We start from the raw sequence: 19,244 nt of genomic DNA on the forward strand, positions 1-19,244 counted from the left end.
AATTACTGTTTGTAGAACAGAAACTATGTTGGTTCCTCATAAGTAATAACACTAAAACTACATATTTACCCCTTAGCTTCCTCTGAATCTCCATCATGATTAAAAATGTTTTGAAATAGAAACAAAACTTGAGTGACTGACATACCCCTCCCCCCCACACACACACACAAACATAAGCCAAATACCAAACTCATGAACAGCTGTAAAAACCACAAAGAGCACCTTTCACTGCGACATGCACATGCAAGTTTCCTATTATCATTATGACAGCATAATAAAGCAACAAATTCAGAAGCATACAAATATGGAAATATGGAAGTGCAAATTTCATGCCCAATCAATTTAAATGTGCACTCATTAATGTGTTTAGATGTAAATACTTAAATAAAAGTGGTCATACAGTGGGACCATGCAAAACAGCGTGACCAATCATTGTTGAAAAATATCATAAACGGTGCTTTTACCACTGGCCATCCCTTACAAAACTCATGATAATGATGCAATCAAAGTCAATTGGGTATATGCATAGGGATTTTTGATTTTCAGTGAGCACTCAAGCACGTCAGTGAACTGTCGTTTCATTAGACTATCTACCACATTTAAGATCTAGTTTCTTTAAAAATCAATGATCTTCACAAGCTGATTTTTATATACAATACAAAGTGGGTCTCAGACCACACAAGTAGCACTGAATTAAATTCTATTGTTTAGCACCATGTCTTTAAAACATGGACATTTATTTTACCACAGTATCTACAATTCAGTTTGTCCTTGTCTGCTGCACCTGGCACTTGCATTTAAATGTAATGAGTCTTTCATCTCGTTTTACACTTGAACAACAAGATTAACACTGAACTCTATTTAACATATTATTATATTTGAATTCATTTACATTATCAATGCTCTCAAACTGCCGGCACACGTCCTTCTTCTCCCTCCAGCCCGCAACTGACATTAAAAATATGATGAAATACAGCCCGCCAAAATTAATATATTTAAATAGAAATATATTTTTCAACCTCTGCAGTCACATCTACCCCACAAGTGGTTTTGACCTGCCACCTTATCCACATTTAAAATACTGCATTCAGATTAGTTTTACTTTCATTTTCTCTCAGTGTACAATCGAGAGCAACACACATGCATTTTAATGGGCTATATGCACACAGACTATTAATTTATACTAATAACTCTTTACATTACACAATTGTCACATTTAAGATCTGATGTCTTTAAAAATCAGAGATTTTCATTGCCTGTTAGATATAAGATATGAAGTGGTTCTCAGATCGGACAAGAAGCACTTTACATTAAATTCCATTTCCTCCCGCAATGTGTTTAAAATATGAGTTTATTTTACCCCCGTATTTTCAATAGAATTTGTGCGCTAGCCTGTTACTACTGTTGGTGTTGGTGATAACAATGGTCTTTCATCTCGTTTTATGTTTGAACAACTAAATGAATGCTTAAGTCTATTTAACTGAATGTAATGTAATTACATTACAACATTGATCCTGTAAAAACAACCTTTAATGGATTAATGGCCCATTTCCACTGACTGGTACAATACAGTACGGGTCAGTATGGGTCAACTTTATCAGGCTTGCGATTCCACTGCCTGAAGGGTACCCTTTTGGTGGGCATGGTGTACAACAGAAAGTTTCAGTCGACGTCATTCTCGCTCGAGGAAATGTCTACAGCAAAGCTGTACGGGTCATTCACATATCAAATGTGAAGCCCTTCTCACAAAATAGATGCTTTATACAAATAAATACTTATATAAATGTTTATTACTAACCTTTCTATTAACATGATTTGATTATAACTGCAGATCAATGATAGTGAGAAATAGCCTACTGTAACTAATTAAATGAAATAAATAACTAAATGCAACATATATGAACACACACAGACCCTTACAGTCTCTGATTTGCTACTAATTACATAACAACTACACACAGCACACATTTAGTCCTTGATTGAAAAACACGCAACATAGTCCACAGTCAGTGCAAACCTCTCATTTGCATCTTTAACCTTCACCAGCACATGTAACCTCTGTTAGAAAGTAATTCCGTCATTGCGAGTTCAGAAAAGTCTAAAAGGCGATGATAAACATGGCAGTTTGTTCATGTTTTGGGTTGGTGAAAGAATCATTCGCTACTTTGTTTTTTCGGGCTTCTTCATTGTTTTTGAAGCATCACTCTCTCATTTGTCAGTTTATGAAAGGATCAGATGTCAGAAGCACTTCAATAATCATGCTATGCATGGGCCGGTATAAGATTCTGACGGTTTGATAAACTTGTTTGAAAATATTACGGTGGTACGGTATTGTGGTTAGTGCTCTACTATATATATATTTTTAAATGTCTGTGTAAAAAAACAAAAATCTTTTTTTCTCCTATGGAACACAATAAATTTTAGTTTTTGAAAGATTAAAAATATTTTGGAGCAGTAAACATGCCAGGTAGACTTTGCTGTCTTCATTAGTTTCAAAAACACTGATTTCTTTACAATTTAAGACAGTATCTTTTGATATCTTATTTGCTGGATATACTGTTGTACTAAAAAAAAAAAAATAAAAATTAATAAAAAATCTTACACATACCTTAGGAATGGTGTTACAGCAAATTTTGGCGGTTTTTAAACCTTGACTTTTTCAAACAGTGGTATACCTTGAAAACGGTTATCGTCCCATGCCTAAATCACGCGCTAGTTATTATCATCATCTCAAGAAGTTCGTTATTTCAAATATAGATGCGGACATGAGCGATCACGAGCTCCCTGGGGAAAGTAAAACCACTCACACTTTTAAACGGCCTCGTAAAACAAAATCAGGACACAGCAGATTTTGTTCTTCTTGGCTTTGTGGCTGTTCATCAAGACGACGACAAGATATGTCTGAGCTCGGGTCAACCATGGCTCGTTATTATACATAATGTAATGTCTTGGCTGTGTATTTAAAAATGGCAGTTTCTTTGTTTTTATTCTTCTGGTTTGTAAGCACGAGTGACGCTTCTCTGTAAACCAATAGCGGTCAGCTGCACCTCTAGCTCCACCTTTTGTTGTGCAAGGTACCCTGTGCAATGGGTGCCCAAAAAGTGGTATGGTACAGGTACCAAATGGTCTCATTTAATAAATTTTCCTAATTTGCTTATTAAGATTTGCACAAAAACGATGCACATTAGTAAAATTGTACCGCTAATGTAATTGAACTTAAATGTGAATGTGAATATGTAAATTTTTCCCCCTCTTTGTTGTAGTTTTACAAAAAAAAAGGAAAAAAAAGGAGAACAATTGCCAGTAAAGTTACCTAAACTGCTTTCTGCTTTTCTTATGCGATTGTAACAATACAATTGGTTGGGACATAATAATTATCATGCCTATTATTTGCTGTATTTACATAGAGATTTAAACTACACCTTCAATATGTACAAGAAACAAAGTTAGTTTTGATTGTATATACTCTGGAAGAATGACTGTGTGTCTAAAGCTCGGCCATACACACTACAGCCACAGATATATTTCAGCAGCTGATGTGTGACACGATAAATGTGCTTATTTACATTATCACTGGTGACGGGTAAGGCTTGTAATATAAACGTCATGTCTGTTATCCTAAGATGCATCGATTATGACAGGTTTCCACTTTTTTTTGTACTTGAATGTTAAAACGGCCCTCCTGTAAATTGTCATTCACTGAAATGGCCTGCCGAAAAATTCGAGTTCGAGACCCCTGCTGTAGAAGAAACCTTATGAAATGTAAAATGGTCACAGTAACCATTCACACCGGAAGCTTATCTGTGGCTGAAACACACTTGCTGTGCATGTAGTGCATTAATGCAATTTCCAAACTTTACAGCATAGAGGAAAAAAAAATACCCACAGCAACAGTTAAAATGAATTCAGCTCAACTCCACAGAAAAACCACAGCGTTGTTCACACCGTTGACTGTGTGGTATCTTATGAATCGTATATATATATATATATATATATATATATATATATATATATATATATATATATATATATATATATATATATATATATATAAAAATCCGGCCTCCTAAGAAGCTCATTGATACTTCTAAATATAAAAAAACATTTTATTATTTAACTTACACCAATTTGATTTCAGATACTGTACCATAACCTTCCCTAGACCAAATTCACCTTTCATATCTATCAACAATAAATATAATAAATGAACTCCACATAATCTCCAAGAGAACCATTTATTATAAAAAGCACGGACAAATATACAAGGTTTAAAAAAAAAAAAAAAAAAAAAGTCACTGGAACATTTTTTTTTTCTAAAGACACTGTATTCACCACTTAGTCAAACATAAAAATGTAGTTACTTTATGACAAAGTTCAATAACAGGGACTTGCGATGTAGCTATAAATGAGAAAAACAATAATCCACACATTTCTATGCAATCCAAATCAATGTAATGAAAACAGGCCAGCTGAGAGATTCCGGAAACCTCAATGGACCTCGCCGTCAGCCAAACACTTCAACCATCATCAAGCTGCGCTCACAGAGACAGCTTCATGACAAAACTTTCAGCTTCTCAATTGTAGATGAAGTTAAACCTGTGAAGTGGAACATAGTTGACAAAGATCACAATGAAGAACATGCATTTATGTTAAGCCTGCAAATTTACATTTAATCTAAGTCTGTAAGAAACTGGGAAAATCTGACATTGCAATATTTTGTTTTCTTGCAAAAAAATATATTGCAATATGAATGCAATTCCACCAGATGCATTGACTAGTTCTATTTGAAAAGATTTCACTCATTATATGGGTTAGGATTAAGGCAAAAAAAAATTATCATGATACCATGTTTCATATCATTTGGTATTAATAATAATTGGATATTTTTTAACAATACATTTAGCAATATTAAGAGTTTTTTTTATTCAACCACTTTATTTTAATTTATCAACATTACTAAGGTGAACAGTTTTAATAATCAAAAACTAAAATATTTTAACTAAATATCTGATCTTTTTATAAGAAAATAAACAGAATTCTTAGAGAATCTTAAACCTGTTAAATAAATAAAATGTTACAAAGTGTGTGCAATGGTAAAGCCTAAACCAAGGGTGTCAAACTCAATTCCTGGAGGACCAAGCCCTGCACAGTTAAGTTCCAAGCAAGCCTGAAGGACTCAATTAGTTTCATCAGGTGTGTTTGATTAGGGTTGGAACTAAACTGTACAGAGCTGCGGCCCTTTTGGAACTGAGTTTGACACCTGTGGCCTAAACGCTGAACAATCAAAGCTAACTTTAAGGTGTGAATAATAATGATACAGTAATCCTCAAACTCTGTTAACAAAACTAATTATAATAATCAATTCTGAGCTTTCAAGTAAAGAACTAACCATCATTATTCAAGTACACATTGCAACATTACACATTGTGAAGTTGACTACATTCCCCTTTCGCCTTTCAGATGGGGAGCTAGTGGCTGGATGCACAAGAAAAGAAACCAAAAAGCCACTCTGGCGACATCCTTACATCCTTTTTTATTTACAATCTCCACACTGCTGCTAGCCATGGGACTCATTTCGCTTATGTTGTGATTCTGACATGAAATGACAAGCACGAGAGTGTGGTTACCTTCACCATTTTCAATGGACTTTGCAATCACACTGTATTGGCGACACTCAAAACTAGGCATATCAACCGTTTTCTTTGGATGCCAAGCAGACATATCATTGCTGCAGCTCAAGTTTATGGAGAAAGGTAAAAAGTGCTGCAGTGTTTGGATGCGCTATGTTTGTCTGAAGTAATTAGTCTACCGTTATTACTAAAATGTGTATATTCCATACAAACTGTGACGCAGATTGCTTACTTCATCTTGAATCGCGGTGTGTTTGAGGCATTTGAAAAAGTTCAGTGGCCCTACCATACACAATTATTATGTTTGAGATATATGCTTGCAATCTGTCATATTAGACAAATTTATTCACTGGTAAAATCAGACATTTGTCATAATCAGATTATATTGAACAATATATAGGCTAGAGTAGTTATACTGACACTGTAAACATTTATTTTCATACATAACTCTGTTCGCTATAAAAGAAAAAACATCAAATGCTTGTCGTAATCATAACTCTAAATTGCGATATGATCATTTAAATGATGTGCTCACTTTTGGTTTCATTTTTAGGTGAATTATACCTTTTAAATGCAGTATTTGACTCATTCAACATCATTTGGAGGTGTCCATGTCACTATATGTGAAACAAAGAAAAGACTCATGCGGCCGCCTTTTCTTCTCTCCTGAACTTGAAAATATGATTGACAGAATCGTAGAAATGCTGGATTAAGATCGTCTAAGGGGTCGAATCAAGATCGCGACTTTTTTTTATTAATTTCGAATAATACGAACAGTATTATTTTTTATATGCATATTATTATGTTTTATTATTATATTTATGTTTTAAACCATATTGGGCATAGCATGTGTATTAGGATATAAGTTTTTTGAACATACTTTTTTATTATTGTTCATTTATTAGTTTGCTGGAACTTAGAACTGAATTTAGAAATAGTTTTGAAACAAACGTTTGCGCTTAATAGGCTAAAGGGTGTCTGTGTGTACAACACGTTTCCCTATCCACGAGAGTGAAAGTGAAAGTAAATAATGAGGAGGCCTTATCTCTCATTCTCATGCTGTAGATGCTTTGTTTAACTGTTTTCTCGCTAGTGATGCATTCAGTTTTTCCACTTACAAAGTCCGCCATGTAAATAGCAAACGCGCTATGATGCAACGCAACTGACTATTAAAGAGAATGGGAGATGAGACTCTGATTTGTTTATTCACAGAACACACCTATAACTCCTTAAAAGAATAAGCTCAACTCTGTTAGGCCATGCGCCATGGCGCAGAGCGAATTTTTCCACACATAAAATAGCAAAAGTGGATTCTGACACGCCCTTAATGCACTTAGATCATCAAAATAGAACCCCAGATGTTTTTCAACAAGGTGTATTTGGAAAATGCGTGCATTATGTGCATGTCGTGCAAGTAGTGCACCTCCATTGGAAAGTACCAACTTACAGCCAATTGATCAAGTCTTTTTCTAAGCAGTGTGTTTGCATAAATTATAATTAATTACAAGCATATATAAATACAGCAGAGCAGAGAGTTAAACAAACAGTGCCTTATGTTTTATTGTGGAGTCTAACAGTATTCAGGTACAGGTATTGAACAATCAAACTCAATCAAAATTTGGTGATCATTGTATAAACAATTAATATATATATCTTTTGCTGTAATATTCAATAAATAATCTATTCATCACATAATGCACATTGCGATATCGATGCTGAAACAATATATTGTGTAGCCCTAATTTAATTACCCTGAAGTTGTTCAATAGCTTCTATTGAACAAAATAGAAGATATTTTGAAGAAAGTTGGAAAATGGTAACCACTGACATCCTACTGCCTTATTCACACTAGCAGCCACTTTGTAGCCAATGTTCGCTGTCACTCGTGTAAACAGAGGTCAGCAAAGGTTGCGAGTCCTCCGTAAAAAAGAATGGCCGCTTGCCGCTGCAAGTTGCTAATAGTGTGAATGCAGCTTTTATAGGAAAGAAATACTTCTACTAGAGCTGCACAATTCAGGCTAAAACAGGGTATCTGCACATTTTTTAACAGGAAATTGAAGACCTTTTAAGACCTTTTTAAGTCCTCTAAAATGAAAATTTAAGACTTTACCTAAACAAAAAACAAAACAAAAAAAAAAAAAACAGGAAAATGTTCGGTGTGTCAACACAGAATGATGTGGTGAAGTATGGCGGTAAATCTATGGCGGCAAATCAATGCCAATATAAATTAAAAGATCACGCCGTTAAATATATATATACAATTTGCAAGTCATAATCATAAGAAACTTTCTGAGAACTTTATGAACTTTATGAGGATTCAATCTCGAGAAACAGTCAAATAATAAATTAATCTTCTAAAATAATGACTTGCATTCTTGTAACATGACTTTCTGAACCCATTTGATTTGTCCGTGCAGCACTTGTCTGGTTTGTTGTATTTTACTTCATTATTAACCACAACAGCAGTGCTCATTATTACACTTGGGCATAATCATTCTAGGAAATATTGTCTTCAGAAGAGTTTATTTGCGTTTTAGATCTTTCCATACAATGCATACTATATGTGCAGTGCAGCTTTGTATATTATTATAATTGTTAACATTGTTTGTAATATAGATCAGTGTAAAATATATATCTATATATTATATATATTTTTCAATCTCATTTTTAGTTAATGATTGAATAACCTGCATATAAAGACTTCAATCAAAAATGATTAGCCCAATTAAACATAAAAAATACAGTGACAGACATTCAGATGGGTGTTTATCGCCACCTATTGAGCAACAATTTAATTTCTACAATCTTCGTTTGGCTTTACTCACTATCCATTACATCATTCCACTTCAGAGGCATACAAATACCACTTTCTATACGACAGGCCCACATCTTAAAGGTCACATATGCAGTTGAAGTCAAAATTAGTAGCCCACTTTTTTCTTGTTTTATTTCGGAAAGAATAAAAGCTGTTTTAATTTTTTAAAACCCATTTTAAGGTCCATATTATTACCCTCTTTAAGCTATTTATTTTTTCGAAAGTCTACAGAACAAACCATCGTTATACAATAACTTGCCCAATTACCCTAACCTGCCTAGTTAACCAAGTGAAGCCTTTAATTGTCACTTTAAGCTGTATAGAAGTGTCTTGAAGAATATCTAGTCAAATATTATTTACTGTCATCATGGCAAAGATAAAATAAATCAGTTATTAGAAATGAGTTATTAAAACTATAATTTTTAGAAATGTGTTGAAAAAATCTTCTCTACGTTAAATAAAAATTAGGATAAAAAAAAAACAGGGGGCTATTAATTCAGGCGGGCTAATAATTCTGACTTTACCTGTATAGTGGAATAACAGACTAATGGCAATATATTTACTATAAACCTTTGTACTTTATGCACTGCATGCATGTATAGCCTATTTTGTATACTATTGTCCATCCAATTTATTCTGACTTGTTCTTCATAGAAAATGAGTCAAGGACAATGAGTCTTAGAAAAAAAAAAGATTTTTATAAATTTGAACACGTTTGGCTTGAGTTCAGTTTAAATGTAGGTGCTAAACTTCATCAAATGGTTCAAAACACACATTTAAAGTCTGAATTATTCGTCCTGAATTATTAGCCCATGTATATTTTCCCCAATTTCTGTTTAATGGAGAGATCTTTTGCCACATGGTTTAACTCTCTCTTTCTCTCCCAAGTAATAAAGTTTGTTACAAGAATATATCTCATTATTTTGATATGTCATTATATGACTTGGTCATGATGGTAAGAATAGGCATTATTATGAGATTAATTATTACAAGAAATATCTCATTATTGAAAGCTAAGTCGTCACCTATTATTACTGAAAAAGTAAGTCTATTAGTTTCACACTGTGACATTATGATAAGATATCCTATATATTTTTATTTAATGGGGAGACTAGCTTACCTGCGTCCAATCCCGGCTAACTTCTGGAAAGGTAGAGTAGCCAATAGCGTTAGAGATAAGAATTAAACCAAGTCCCGCCCTAGGACTCACAAAAATCCAAAATGTTTCGCGCGAGCAGAGAGAAGAACCAGCGAGCGAGCGGAGAGAACTGATCGCGCGCGCGCTGTAGGCATGACCTCGCTCGCGAGAGCGTACATCGTGCGCACAGATGATGATGTGTGAAGATCCCCTGTGCGCTCGCGAGCTGTAGTTTTCTCGCGTGTAGACCTGTAATCTGCTCACGGTTCACTTCTCCTCGCGCGCAAACATCACCGCTGCGCTCGATTTATATTGGCATTGATTTGCCGCCATAAGACGAGTCGGACATGATATTTAAGATCCCACATGAAATTTAAGACCTCCTTATGGAAAATTACAGAATTAAAGACATTTTCAGACCTTAAAAATTGAAAATTTTATTTAAGACATTAAGACTTTTTAAGGACCCGCGGGGACCCTGTAAAATGAGAATCGCAATTTTTTTTTTGCCTAAAATAAAGATCACTATTTTCTCACGATTCTGTAGACCTAAAATAAAGGTTAATATTAGTAGGCTATTATTATTATTGTTATTCTGAAACATGTGGTAAAACAGCAATAGGCTTTGTGTAGCTGTACTGTTGGTTAAAATGCTGAATTTTGTATAAACTTGAAATGGTGGACTTGAACAGACTTTAGATTTGTCCTGGTCATTAATACTGATGATAATTCTGATGTTAAATTATTGTGTTTGAGACATATGCTTACAATCTGTAATTTTCTGCTTAAAATCGGTCACTGACATGATTTTCGTAAATACAGAAGACTGGGTGGGTATTTGTCTTATATACTTCCCGCGCGGCTCCCAAACGATCACTCTGTGCCACAAACTGAATGTTATTTACAACTTAATTACCTGGTATTCACAGCCTATGCAGGTTCTGTTTACTAAAAAAAACTTCATTTAGGAGGCGCAGGTGCACCCACCCGCACTCCCTGTGGTAACAGTCAGCTCACGTCACGTGTGATGTTGCGGTCGCAAATACATTACATGAGAACAGAAATGACATTTATGAGTTAAATTACATCTTTTAAATACAGTATGTGACTCTTTCAACACCATTTGGAGGTGTCCACATTGCTAAACAATACATGTATAACAATGTGAAGACTTGTGCGGCCACCATTGCTTCTCTCCTGAACTTGAAAATATAGAAATGCTGGATTAAGATCGTCTAGGGGGGCTAATCGAGATCGCTAACTTTTTACGATTAATTGTGCAGATCTAACTTCTACTATAATGAACTCAATTTCCAACAATCTTTGGAATCTTCAAGAATTTGAATCACAAATTCCAACATATCTTCTTTTTCATTAACAGAAGGAGGAAACTTCAAATAGGTTTGGAACAAGTGGAAAAGAGTAAATAATGACAGGACTTTCATTTTTTTGTGAACTATCACTTTAAGAAGTCATATCTTACCTGCTCAGTAGCTGTGGAAGACTGGATATAATTGGGCCATAACCAGGAGCATTATCATAAAGCTCAAACAACGGAGCAGCCACCAGTTTGTAGTTCTTTGGCACGGCAAACAATGCTGAAGACGCACAACACATGAGGTTAAACTGTATAATGAGTTCTTCACACATTGTGGATTGAGTAAACAAATAATTTTTCATCCTACCTTTTTCTTGCAGCTGTACTAGGAAAAGCTTCTTGTGTTCTTTAGGTTTAGTGATGTGTGCTGGAATATAGGGGTACTGTGGGGGGAAATGGACATTTAACATTAAACTTTAATGCATTTAACATTACAGTTGCCTTAGCATAACTTTTGTAAATTTGCAAAATTACAGACAGAAAATTATTGCCTGTGTTATTACAAATTTATTGTAAGAGGTAAACAAAATGTACGCAAGAATCAGCTTTTTTGCCAATCATAGTGTGAAGTAAAAAGACCTTAAGATGTCCATTAAAAAAAATGTTGGAAATGTTTCAGAAATATTAATGGCAAAAATGATTTTGTATCTAAAATGAACATAATTTACACAATTGTGAGCAAAATAATAAATAAATCACCAATCCATTTGTAAGCCTGACCACATGACGCATGAAATGTAATATGTATAATATATAGATCATAATAAATGACAATTTGTATTTAAATTCTGTTTCAAGGTTTACTACACATTTCAGATCCAATAATATTAAAATTTTCCACCTATTTTTGATGCGTCAGGCATTACAGGATTAAAACAACAAAATAAAATGTAAATCATACTAGTACAAGCATAAATCATTAAAATATACCATTACTCATGCAGGGATTGTTTTGGCTAGGGAAGAGAAACATATATTTACATACCTGAGGTGGTTCAAAGTTTGGTCTCCACCAGTTCCCAATGCAGTCATCAATGACCCAGTCCTGTTTCACCCCATCCTGGCGTCCCAAAATCTTGACAAAAAGATGAGAATCACTATTAATTTATTATTCATTTGAGAAGTTTTTTTTTTTAAACTAGCTTTATTAGTGTTTAGATGCCTTATCTGCTCACATATACCGTATATATTTGACACAGACAGACAGACAGACAGACAGACATGTATAATGTACATACAATATGATATGAATATATAAAATAATAATTTTGGGACATTCATTTTCTTTTCGGCTTAGTCCCTTTATTAATCTGGGGTCACCACAGCGGAATGAACCTCGAACTTATCCAGCATGTTTTTAGTAGGGGTGTAACGATATTAAAACCGAACCGAAATATCGTGATACACCAACCACGATACGTATCGCGAAACTCTCGTGGCGTACCGTGGTACTCTCACGCCCCCTGCTGCCCATTGTTGAGGTTGACATCACTTGTCTCTAACTAATTGAACCAATTTAAACACATCTTTATTATAATATTTGATTAAATTGTCTTAGTAATGAGAATTTGTTCTAAATATTATATTCTAAAGTTAGTATTTTAGTGCATGTTATGTCATGTGACTTGAGTAAGCATCACACTCGTTACTACTGGACGCAGGATGGCTGCTTCACATAGTACTGAAATTGCAGATCCCCCAGACACATTTAAGTCATCTGTGTGGAAACATTTTGGTTTTCCAGTTGAGTACAGGAATAGAATTTGTGTCGTAGACAAAGCGCCTGCCTGTCTGTCTCAACTGTTTCACGAAACTTACTTGTAAAGGAAAAACATTTTAAAAAGTGTGGTAATTTTACAATGTGAGGGTGTAAGCAACAGAACTGCCAACAAAAGTGATTTAATGTACAAAAGTAAAACCAGAATAATGCCCAAATATACAAAAAAGAGAAATATTTACACTAATAAAAATAATATAATTAAGTAACAAATTCAAACAAAAGTAACAAAAATTAGTTAAACTCGAGCAAGGGGGTGATAGTGAAGACAAACAAAAGAAATAAATATAATAAAACAATTCTAACTCATGAATAACCCCTTATCTCGCTAAAACTGATGAAAAGAAAAAAAGGTCTTCAGCATCGTGCGCCGCATTCTTCCCTATACTGAATAAAATAAACAAAGATGACTTTCACCTCTTACCTGATGTCTTTAACAATACATTTTCTACGTGTTTGCAAAATGGAAATCGTATGACATTTTCCCTATCCACCTTACACTAAGACTGAACTTGAGGAGATACAGCTATATTGTCGGGAAGGAGCGGAGCTAAAAAATAATATACAAATCAATTGAAATAAAAATGTACAAACCTCACAAAATTTCTTAAAGTGGGCAAAAGTAATGCAAAATAATTTTACCCAAACGAAAGTTAAGCAAAAACAACAAAAATCATAATCATGTCAGAAAAATACACGAAAAACGAGATCAAAGGAAAAAGCGCTCTCTCTCCCGCTCTTCCTGACATGCTTTTTACATTTCCGCGCTGCGTCGCCAAATGATGATAGATCGGTCTCCTGACCCATCAGCTGTCATGAAGGCGGACCTACATAAATAACCGGCATAGAGGGAGCGGGAGAGAGAGAGTGAGAGATCGGGAGGCAAACATACAGCCGGCTACAACCCTAACATTAGTTTCAGACACAACCGCAATGTATTTTACTGGTGAATATGTCATGAAAAAACACTTTACAAACATATTATATGTATATTTTTCATTAATTTAAATGGAAACCTATCTATCTAAATGAAACCATATAATCAAAAATGAGCGTCTGTGTCTGCACAGAGATCAAGCCTCTCATCGGAGAATGTGGATATTATGGTGTTTTTGAAGAAGATCTTTCACTAGTCTACACTGCAGTTATTTATTTAATTTTAGTTTACTTAGTTAAGATGGCTGCACTAAAGAGAATAGTTTTTTTTCAGACTATAGTCTATATTGGAGGTATTTATTTAATTCTAGTTGTTTACTCTGGTATCCTGACTGTACTAAAAATGCGATGACAAAGTTAATAAAGAAAAAGGTAAGATGTTCTTGTTATTAAGTGAATTGTCCCTTAGCATTGCTGTTAACATGACATCAACCCTAACCCCACAGCAAACAGAAACCGAACCGTACCGAACCGAGGCTCCAAAACCGTGAAACGAACCGAACCGTGCCTTTTGTGTATCGTTACACCCCTAGTTTTTAGCTTCTATTGTTTGAATTGAAAAGAAAAGTAAATATGTTTTGATGCGCAAATCATTTCTGTGAACCAAACGCAAATTTTTTGAAGCCATTACATCATTCAGAAATTCTACTATTTCTATTTACTATTTATATTACCAAACATAATTTTTTTATGCTTCACTACCACGTTTGTCTGTTTCCAACTGGATGTAAAAAAGCACTTCAACCTAATCATGTGTGAGTTATCATCATGAGCTCAAGTTCATTATTTCAAATATAGACTTGCAGCAAGTGCAGCCCTAGAATCGAGTATAGTGTAGCTTTGCACACAGTCAGAAAAATAATGATACCTCTGTCATTAGTCGCTTCAACCCCTCCACCTCATCCTCTCCAGGGTTCAACTCGCCTCCAGGGCTGTAAAAACAAAATAACTGTCACTCACTCAAACTCACAATAGATGAACAAACAAAACAATATAAAGAAAAGCAAACAAGCCATTGAAAAATAGTGAACAACAAGTAGGAATACTTAAAGATAGGTTTCTTTATATAACAGCTTAACCACTTAAACAGCAGCACTCTATTGAATTCATCACATCCACAACACACAATCTCCAGCTTACAGTTTGAAGAAGGTTGTCCCCAGCTGAAGTAGCAGAACATGAGGGAGTCTGTGCTCGTGCACGATCAGAACACCCTCCACAGTCCGCCGCATCCCGATTTTCTCAAATTCTTCCCGCATCCGCTGAAAGCGTGCGGCTACCGAGCTGTCCTTCTCATAGAGCGGCTCCTTGGTGCCGAATGTGTAATTTGTGAGAGGGTATCTTTGGAAAAACAAACATGTTATTTCATTTAAATTGAGGTGTGATAAAGCTTTAATGATCCACACACTGCAAAACAAAACATAGCATCATAACAAAATAATGAGGGAAAAAAGATGGCAAGCACTATATGTGGCCGCTAGTAGTAGGGCTGCACAATATATCGTTTCAGCATTGATATCGCAATGTGAACATTCGCAATAGTCAAATCACGAGTATATGCAATGTTGAGTCTGGGTTATAATTTACAATTTTTCAAGTGTTTTTGAGGCCTGTGATTGTGTGAGGGTTTTAACAGCATGTGGACCGAAGAAAGTGTACAGCTTTTAACTAAAAAATAATAATGATGAATTTGCTTGTTTTATTTTACAATTAATCATTTACTGTACACCTAAATACAGCTTGACTCCGCAAAAACAATAAAACACTGTTTATGTAATTTGTATTTTTCTTTATTGAATTTTTCTATGCTTGTTTCTTATTTTTTTATGCATGCACTCTTCTACAAAATCATCCCAATCAATCTAAAATTTCTAATTCTTTTCAAATAGTCATGTAAAATTGCATTTATATTGCAATTTATGTCACAGAACAAAAACATATCCCAATGTTAGATTTTTCAAATACAGTGCAGCCCTAGCCGCTAGTCATGTAAATTTCCATAAAGCTTCAAAACCTTTAAGAATCTTGCTTTCAAATAAGTGGTTGCATATCAAGGGGTCACAAAAAGTCACAATTTATGTAATGGAGGTTGCATTTCATCATAATTATTTCAAAAAGTGATTAAAATCCAATGGTTCATCTATCTGTGCGTCTGAATTATGCCAGATTCCCAACTGTATTTATCAAAGCTTGTGATTGGTTTGTTACTGTATATTATTGCAAAAGCACTCCCTTAATAAATCACCTAAATTATGAATTCTTTTTGAATAGACCTACTCATTTCATCTAGTAAAATTATCGCAATGTACATCGCAGAGGATTAAAATATCACTTGGTAATTTCTTCCTAATATTGTGCTGCTCTAATTTTGACCAGAAGGCATTACCAATCTGTGGTATTTTGAATGTTTAAAGGTTTTGTGAAGTGCTTTGAAATGGGCATTTATATTCCATGTTTGAGGTAATCTCAACTGAAACATAATGAAATGGTGGCAGTTCCTCCCCTTTAGAAAATAAAAACAGAGAATAGCGTTTTGTTTTTATCACAAACAATCTCTGCCAATGAGAGTGTTTGAGCTTAAGGCATCAAATGAATAGCAAATGAGAACCATCTTGGCAGGGGGTGGGGTTTATGCTCAGATACTAGAGAGCATTTGATTGGTCAAGATTTGGTGAGTAACTAAAACATGAAGTGACCTATGAATAATCATAGATTAGGCGGAAGTGACAAACTGCGGGCTTTAGATGTGTATATATCTTATAACGCAAATTGAGTCACTGTTTGAGCACACTAGCTTATAGATATCCTCAAAACTAACATCTAAAAAGCTTTATTTTTACTTTTTATTTTATTTCACAGGTCCTACCTTTAAAAGAGCAATCATTTATTAATTTTATACAAAGTGTAATTTGGATCTTGTGCTCGCCTATTATGGGCGTTTCATTCCATTGTGTTTTCATACAGCTTTTTGTACAAATTAAAAATAATACTGCCAAATAAGGGTTTCAATATCAAATTTGAATTTACATTAAAGATAATTCATATTAATATTTGATTAACATTGGTGTACAAGTAGCCTTACAAAATTAACAATTCTAATAACAAATCTACCGTCACTCAATTTAATCAATGATTGGGATTTGTTTACGTAACTTGCTCAAAAATTCGACTGTTTGATTTCTAAATCATAACACTTAACGTTACACCAAAATAATAACAAATAACACCATAAACCACAAATAATGAAATAACATTTCAATGACATTGCGCCTGTCGACTAATGTTAGTGATATTTTCGAATAAATGTGCAAAGAGCCCTAGGATAAATCACCGAGAACAATGCTAACTGCAACATATGGAATACAAAACTAATAAGAACTATATCGAACTCTTATATTTCAATATCCCTGCATATGTAAACACTGCCATAAATGTGCATGCATTTTGCCACATAAAAAACAAAACTCTGAATATTTGACTGTATTGTTACGCAAGCAAACAAGAGCTGGCAGCAAGAAGCTACGGTAGTCTGCCATGGTCAAACGCTAACAATGCTAACGTACTGACACGAAAGGCACAATGCAGCAGCACTAGGATTTACGACCATTAAAGCTTGTTTAAGTAATCGCATATATCGTTTGTAGTGTTGAATTTTAAGTTCAAGTTACTCACAGGTTGATTGTTCTCTCCAGGGTGAGGGGTTTAGTCGCCTGGGTAATGTATTTATTGCCGAACTGATTTACTCCTCGAGGCCAACCGGTAGATGATCGATTAGGAGGTACAACTGACATCGTATGACGGATTATTAAATCACTTCCTAATATTTGCACTAATCGCGTTTTTTTCCACGTTGATTACTTTATTACTGTGATTGAATTGCACAGCCTTAGCGCTCGATGAAAACTGGAATACGGCGCTCTGCTGTGAAAGCACATCCGGGACATTGGGTTACTTCCTGTGTTACGACCGTGTGCTTCGGCTCTTCAGATTTTTCTCATCTGATCTATGAGCAAGAGTTGTTTTCACATTATAAGTAGTGGGTTTGAACAATCCAGACACGATTCAAACCCTTAACTGTTACCCTTCAAACAGAGGGTTTGTGGTTGTTTATTACACTCTTCTGCCTGCTACAAGGCGTGTTTTGGTGTCTGTTAGCCTGACATCACAAACACAAGAATACCACAGAAATGTCCAAACTAGATTATTAAACCATGTATTAATCAGAAAAAGACAGTAACAATTAAACCACTTATATAGCTTGTAATTCTAATAGTTATTTAGGGAATTTTACCATTTAATGTTTGCAAGATTGCTTTGTGTATAAGTAGCCTAATTTTTGCTTTAATGTAAACAGAACAGTTTTTTTAATACTTTATACGGACCTTTGGTGTTTTTAAAACATCATCAGTCTGTGCTATTCCCACATATCAAAAAATCTCTGGCCCACATAATCAGCTTTTGCTTGGCCCACTTGCGGCAGTAAATTATGGTATATGAGTGGACCAATTCTGGCTTTTAGACAAGGACCAAACATGGACAATATCTGGGCCAAGTCAGACAAGTTAATAACCCATAACTGAGCCTAAACTTCACCAGATATGTTTTTGTATCCCGTCTGCAATGAGATTGATATACTCAGGGATCATTGCGCTTTAGGCATGCTATGGGCTTGCTTTTTCTCGAAGCGATGATTGGTACTTGGTAGAATTTTTTTCTTTATTTGAAAATAATAAAAATGTATTTTAAATGTGGGTCAAGATAAGCCTAACGTTCATGGCTCATATATCAATTGTTAACATCTGGCCCGAGTAGGCCTATTGTGTGCCGTCTTAAAGACGGTGCCACCTCTGCCAAACCAGGGCCATGTTTGGCCTACATGCTGTATGCCAGTGCCAGACAAATGCCTGCACTGCCAGATATATGCCATATCTGGGTCAGAATTCTTTTCTACCTGTGTTGTAGGCACAGAAAGTTAGCCTACACTGAATCACTTGCATATTTTGCTAAACATGTGATCAATTATTGCCATTCTTTAAGCCAGGAATGTCAAACTCAGTTCCTGGAGGGCCGCAACCTTGCACAGTTTAGCTTCAACCCTGCTTCGATATACTTACCTGAAACCTGAAGGACTCAATTAGTTTAATCTGGTTTGTTTAATTAGGGTTAAGCTAAACTGTGCAGAGCTGTGGTCCCTCAGGAACTGAGTTTGACACCTGTGCTTTAAGCAGTATATAATGCAGTGCAAAAACAGCTTAGTGCACATACCTTGATATGTCTGAGAAAATCTAAATAAACACCTCAGCTTTCAGAAAATACTTAACACAGTAAGTGTCTTTCTGCATGCACACTATTATTTGCTTTTTACTCCATAGAGCTCCATATAAAAGCCAGAAATGTTTTTGCACAGGCCTATCTAAAGGGTTAATGGTCCTAAGCGATCATCAAAAGGAAAAATGGCAAATTGTACCTCTTCTCAACAGGGAAAACCAGCAGCAATCAAGAGTGGGTGATTATTTGCTGTCATGGTTTTGCAATCAAAAAAAAAGTTGTTATAATGAAAGTCAATGGGG

General features: G+C 34.9%; 1 protein-coding gene across 2 annotated transcripts; it reads right to left on the bottom strand.

The window, feature by feature from the left end:
* Positions 1–4,221: 4,221 nt before the first annotated feature.
* On the bottom strand, positions 4,222–17,607 carry nudt21 (nudix hydrolase 21). 2 transcript variants are annotated; one of them, XR_015514225.1, is made up of 7 exons: positions 17,347–17,607; positions 14,815–15,015; positions 12,351–14,606; positions 11,947–12,245; positions 11,269–11,344; positions 11,067–11,181; positions 4,222–4,596 (listed from the first exon to the last, which is right to left on the bottom strand). XR_015514225.1 is itself a non-coding variant. In NM_201117.1 (7 exon segments), coding segments are annotated over 7 exon segments (687 nt in total). In that variant the 5' UTR covers positions 17,466–17,591; the 3' UTR covers positions 4,222–4,574.
* Between the last annotated feature and the right edge of the window lie 1,637 nt (positions 17,608–19,244).

The sequence above is a fragment of the Danio rerio genome, chromosome 18, assembly GCF_052040795.2.
Source record: "Danio rerio strain M-AB ecotype USA chromosome 18, GRCz13ab, whole genome shotgun sequence".
In the NCBI taxonomy this organism is placed as follows: Eukaryota; Metazoa; Chordata; class Actinopteri; order Cypriniformes; family Danionidae; genus Danio; species Danio rerio.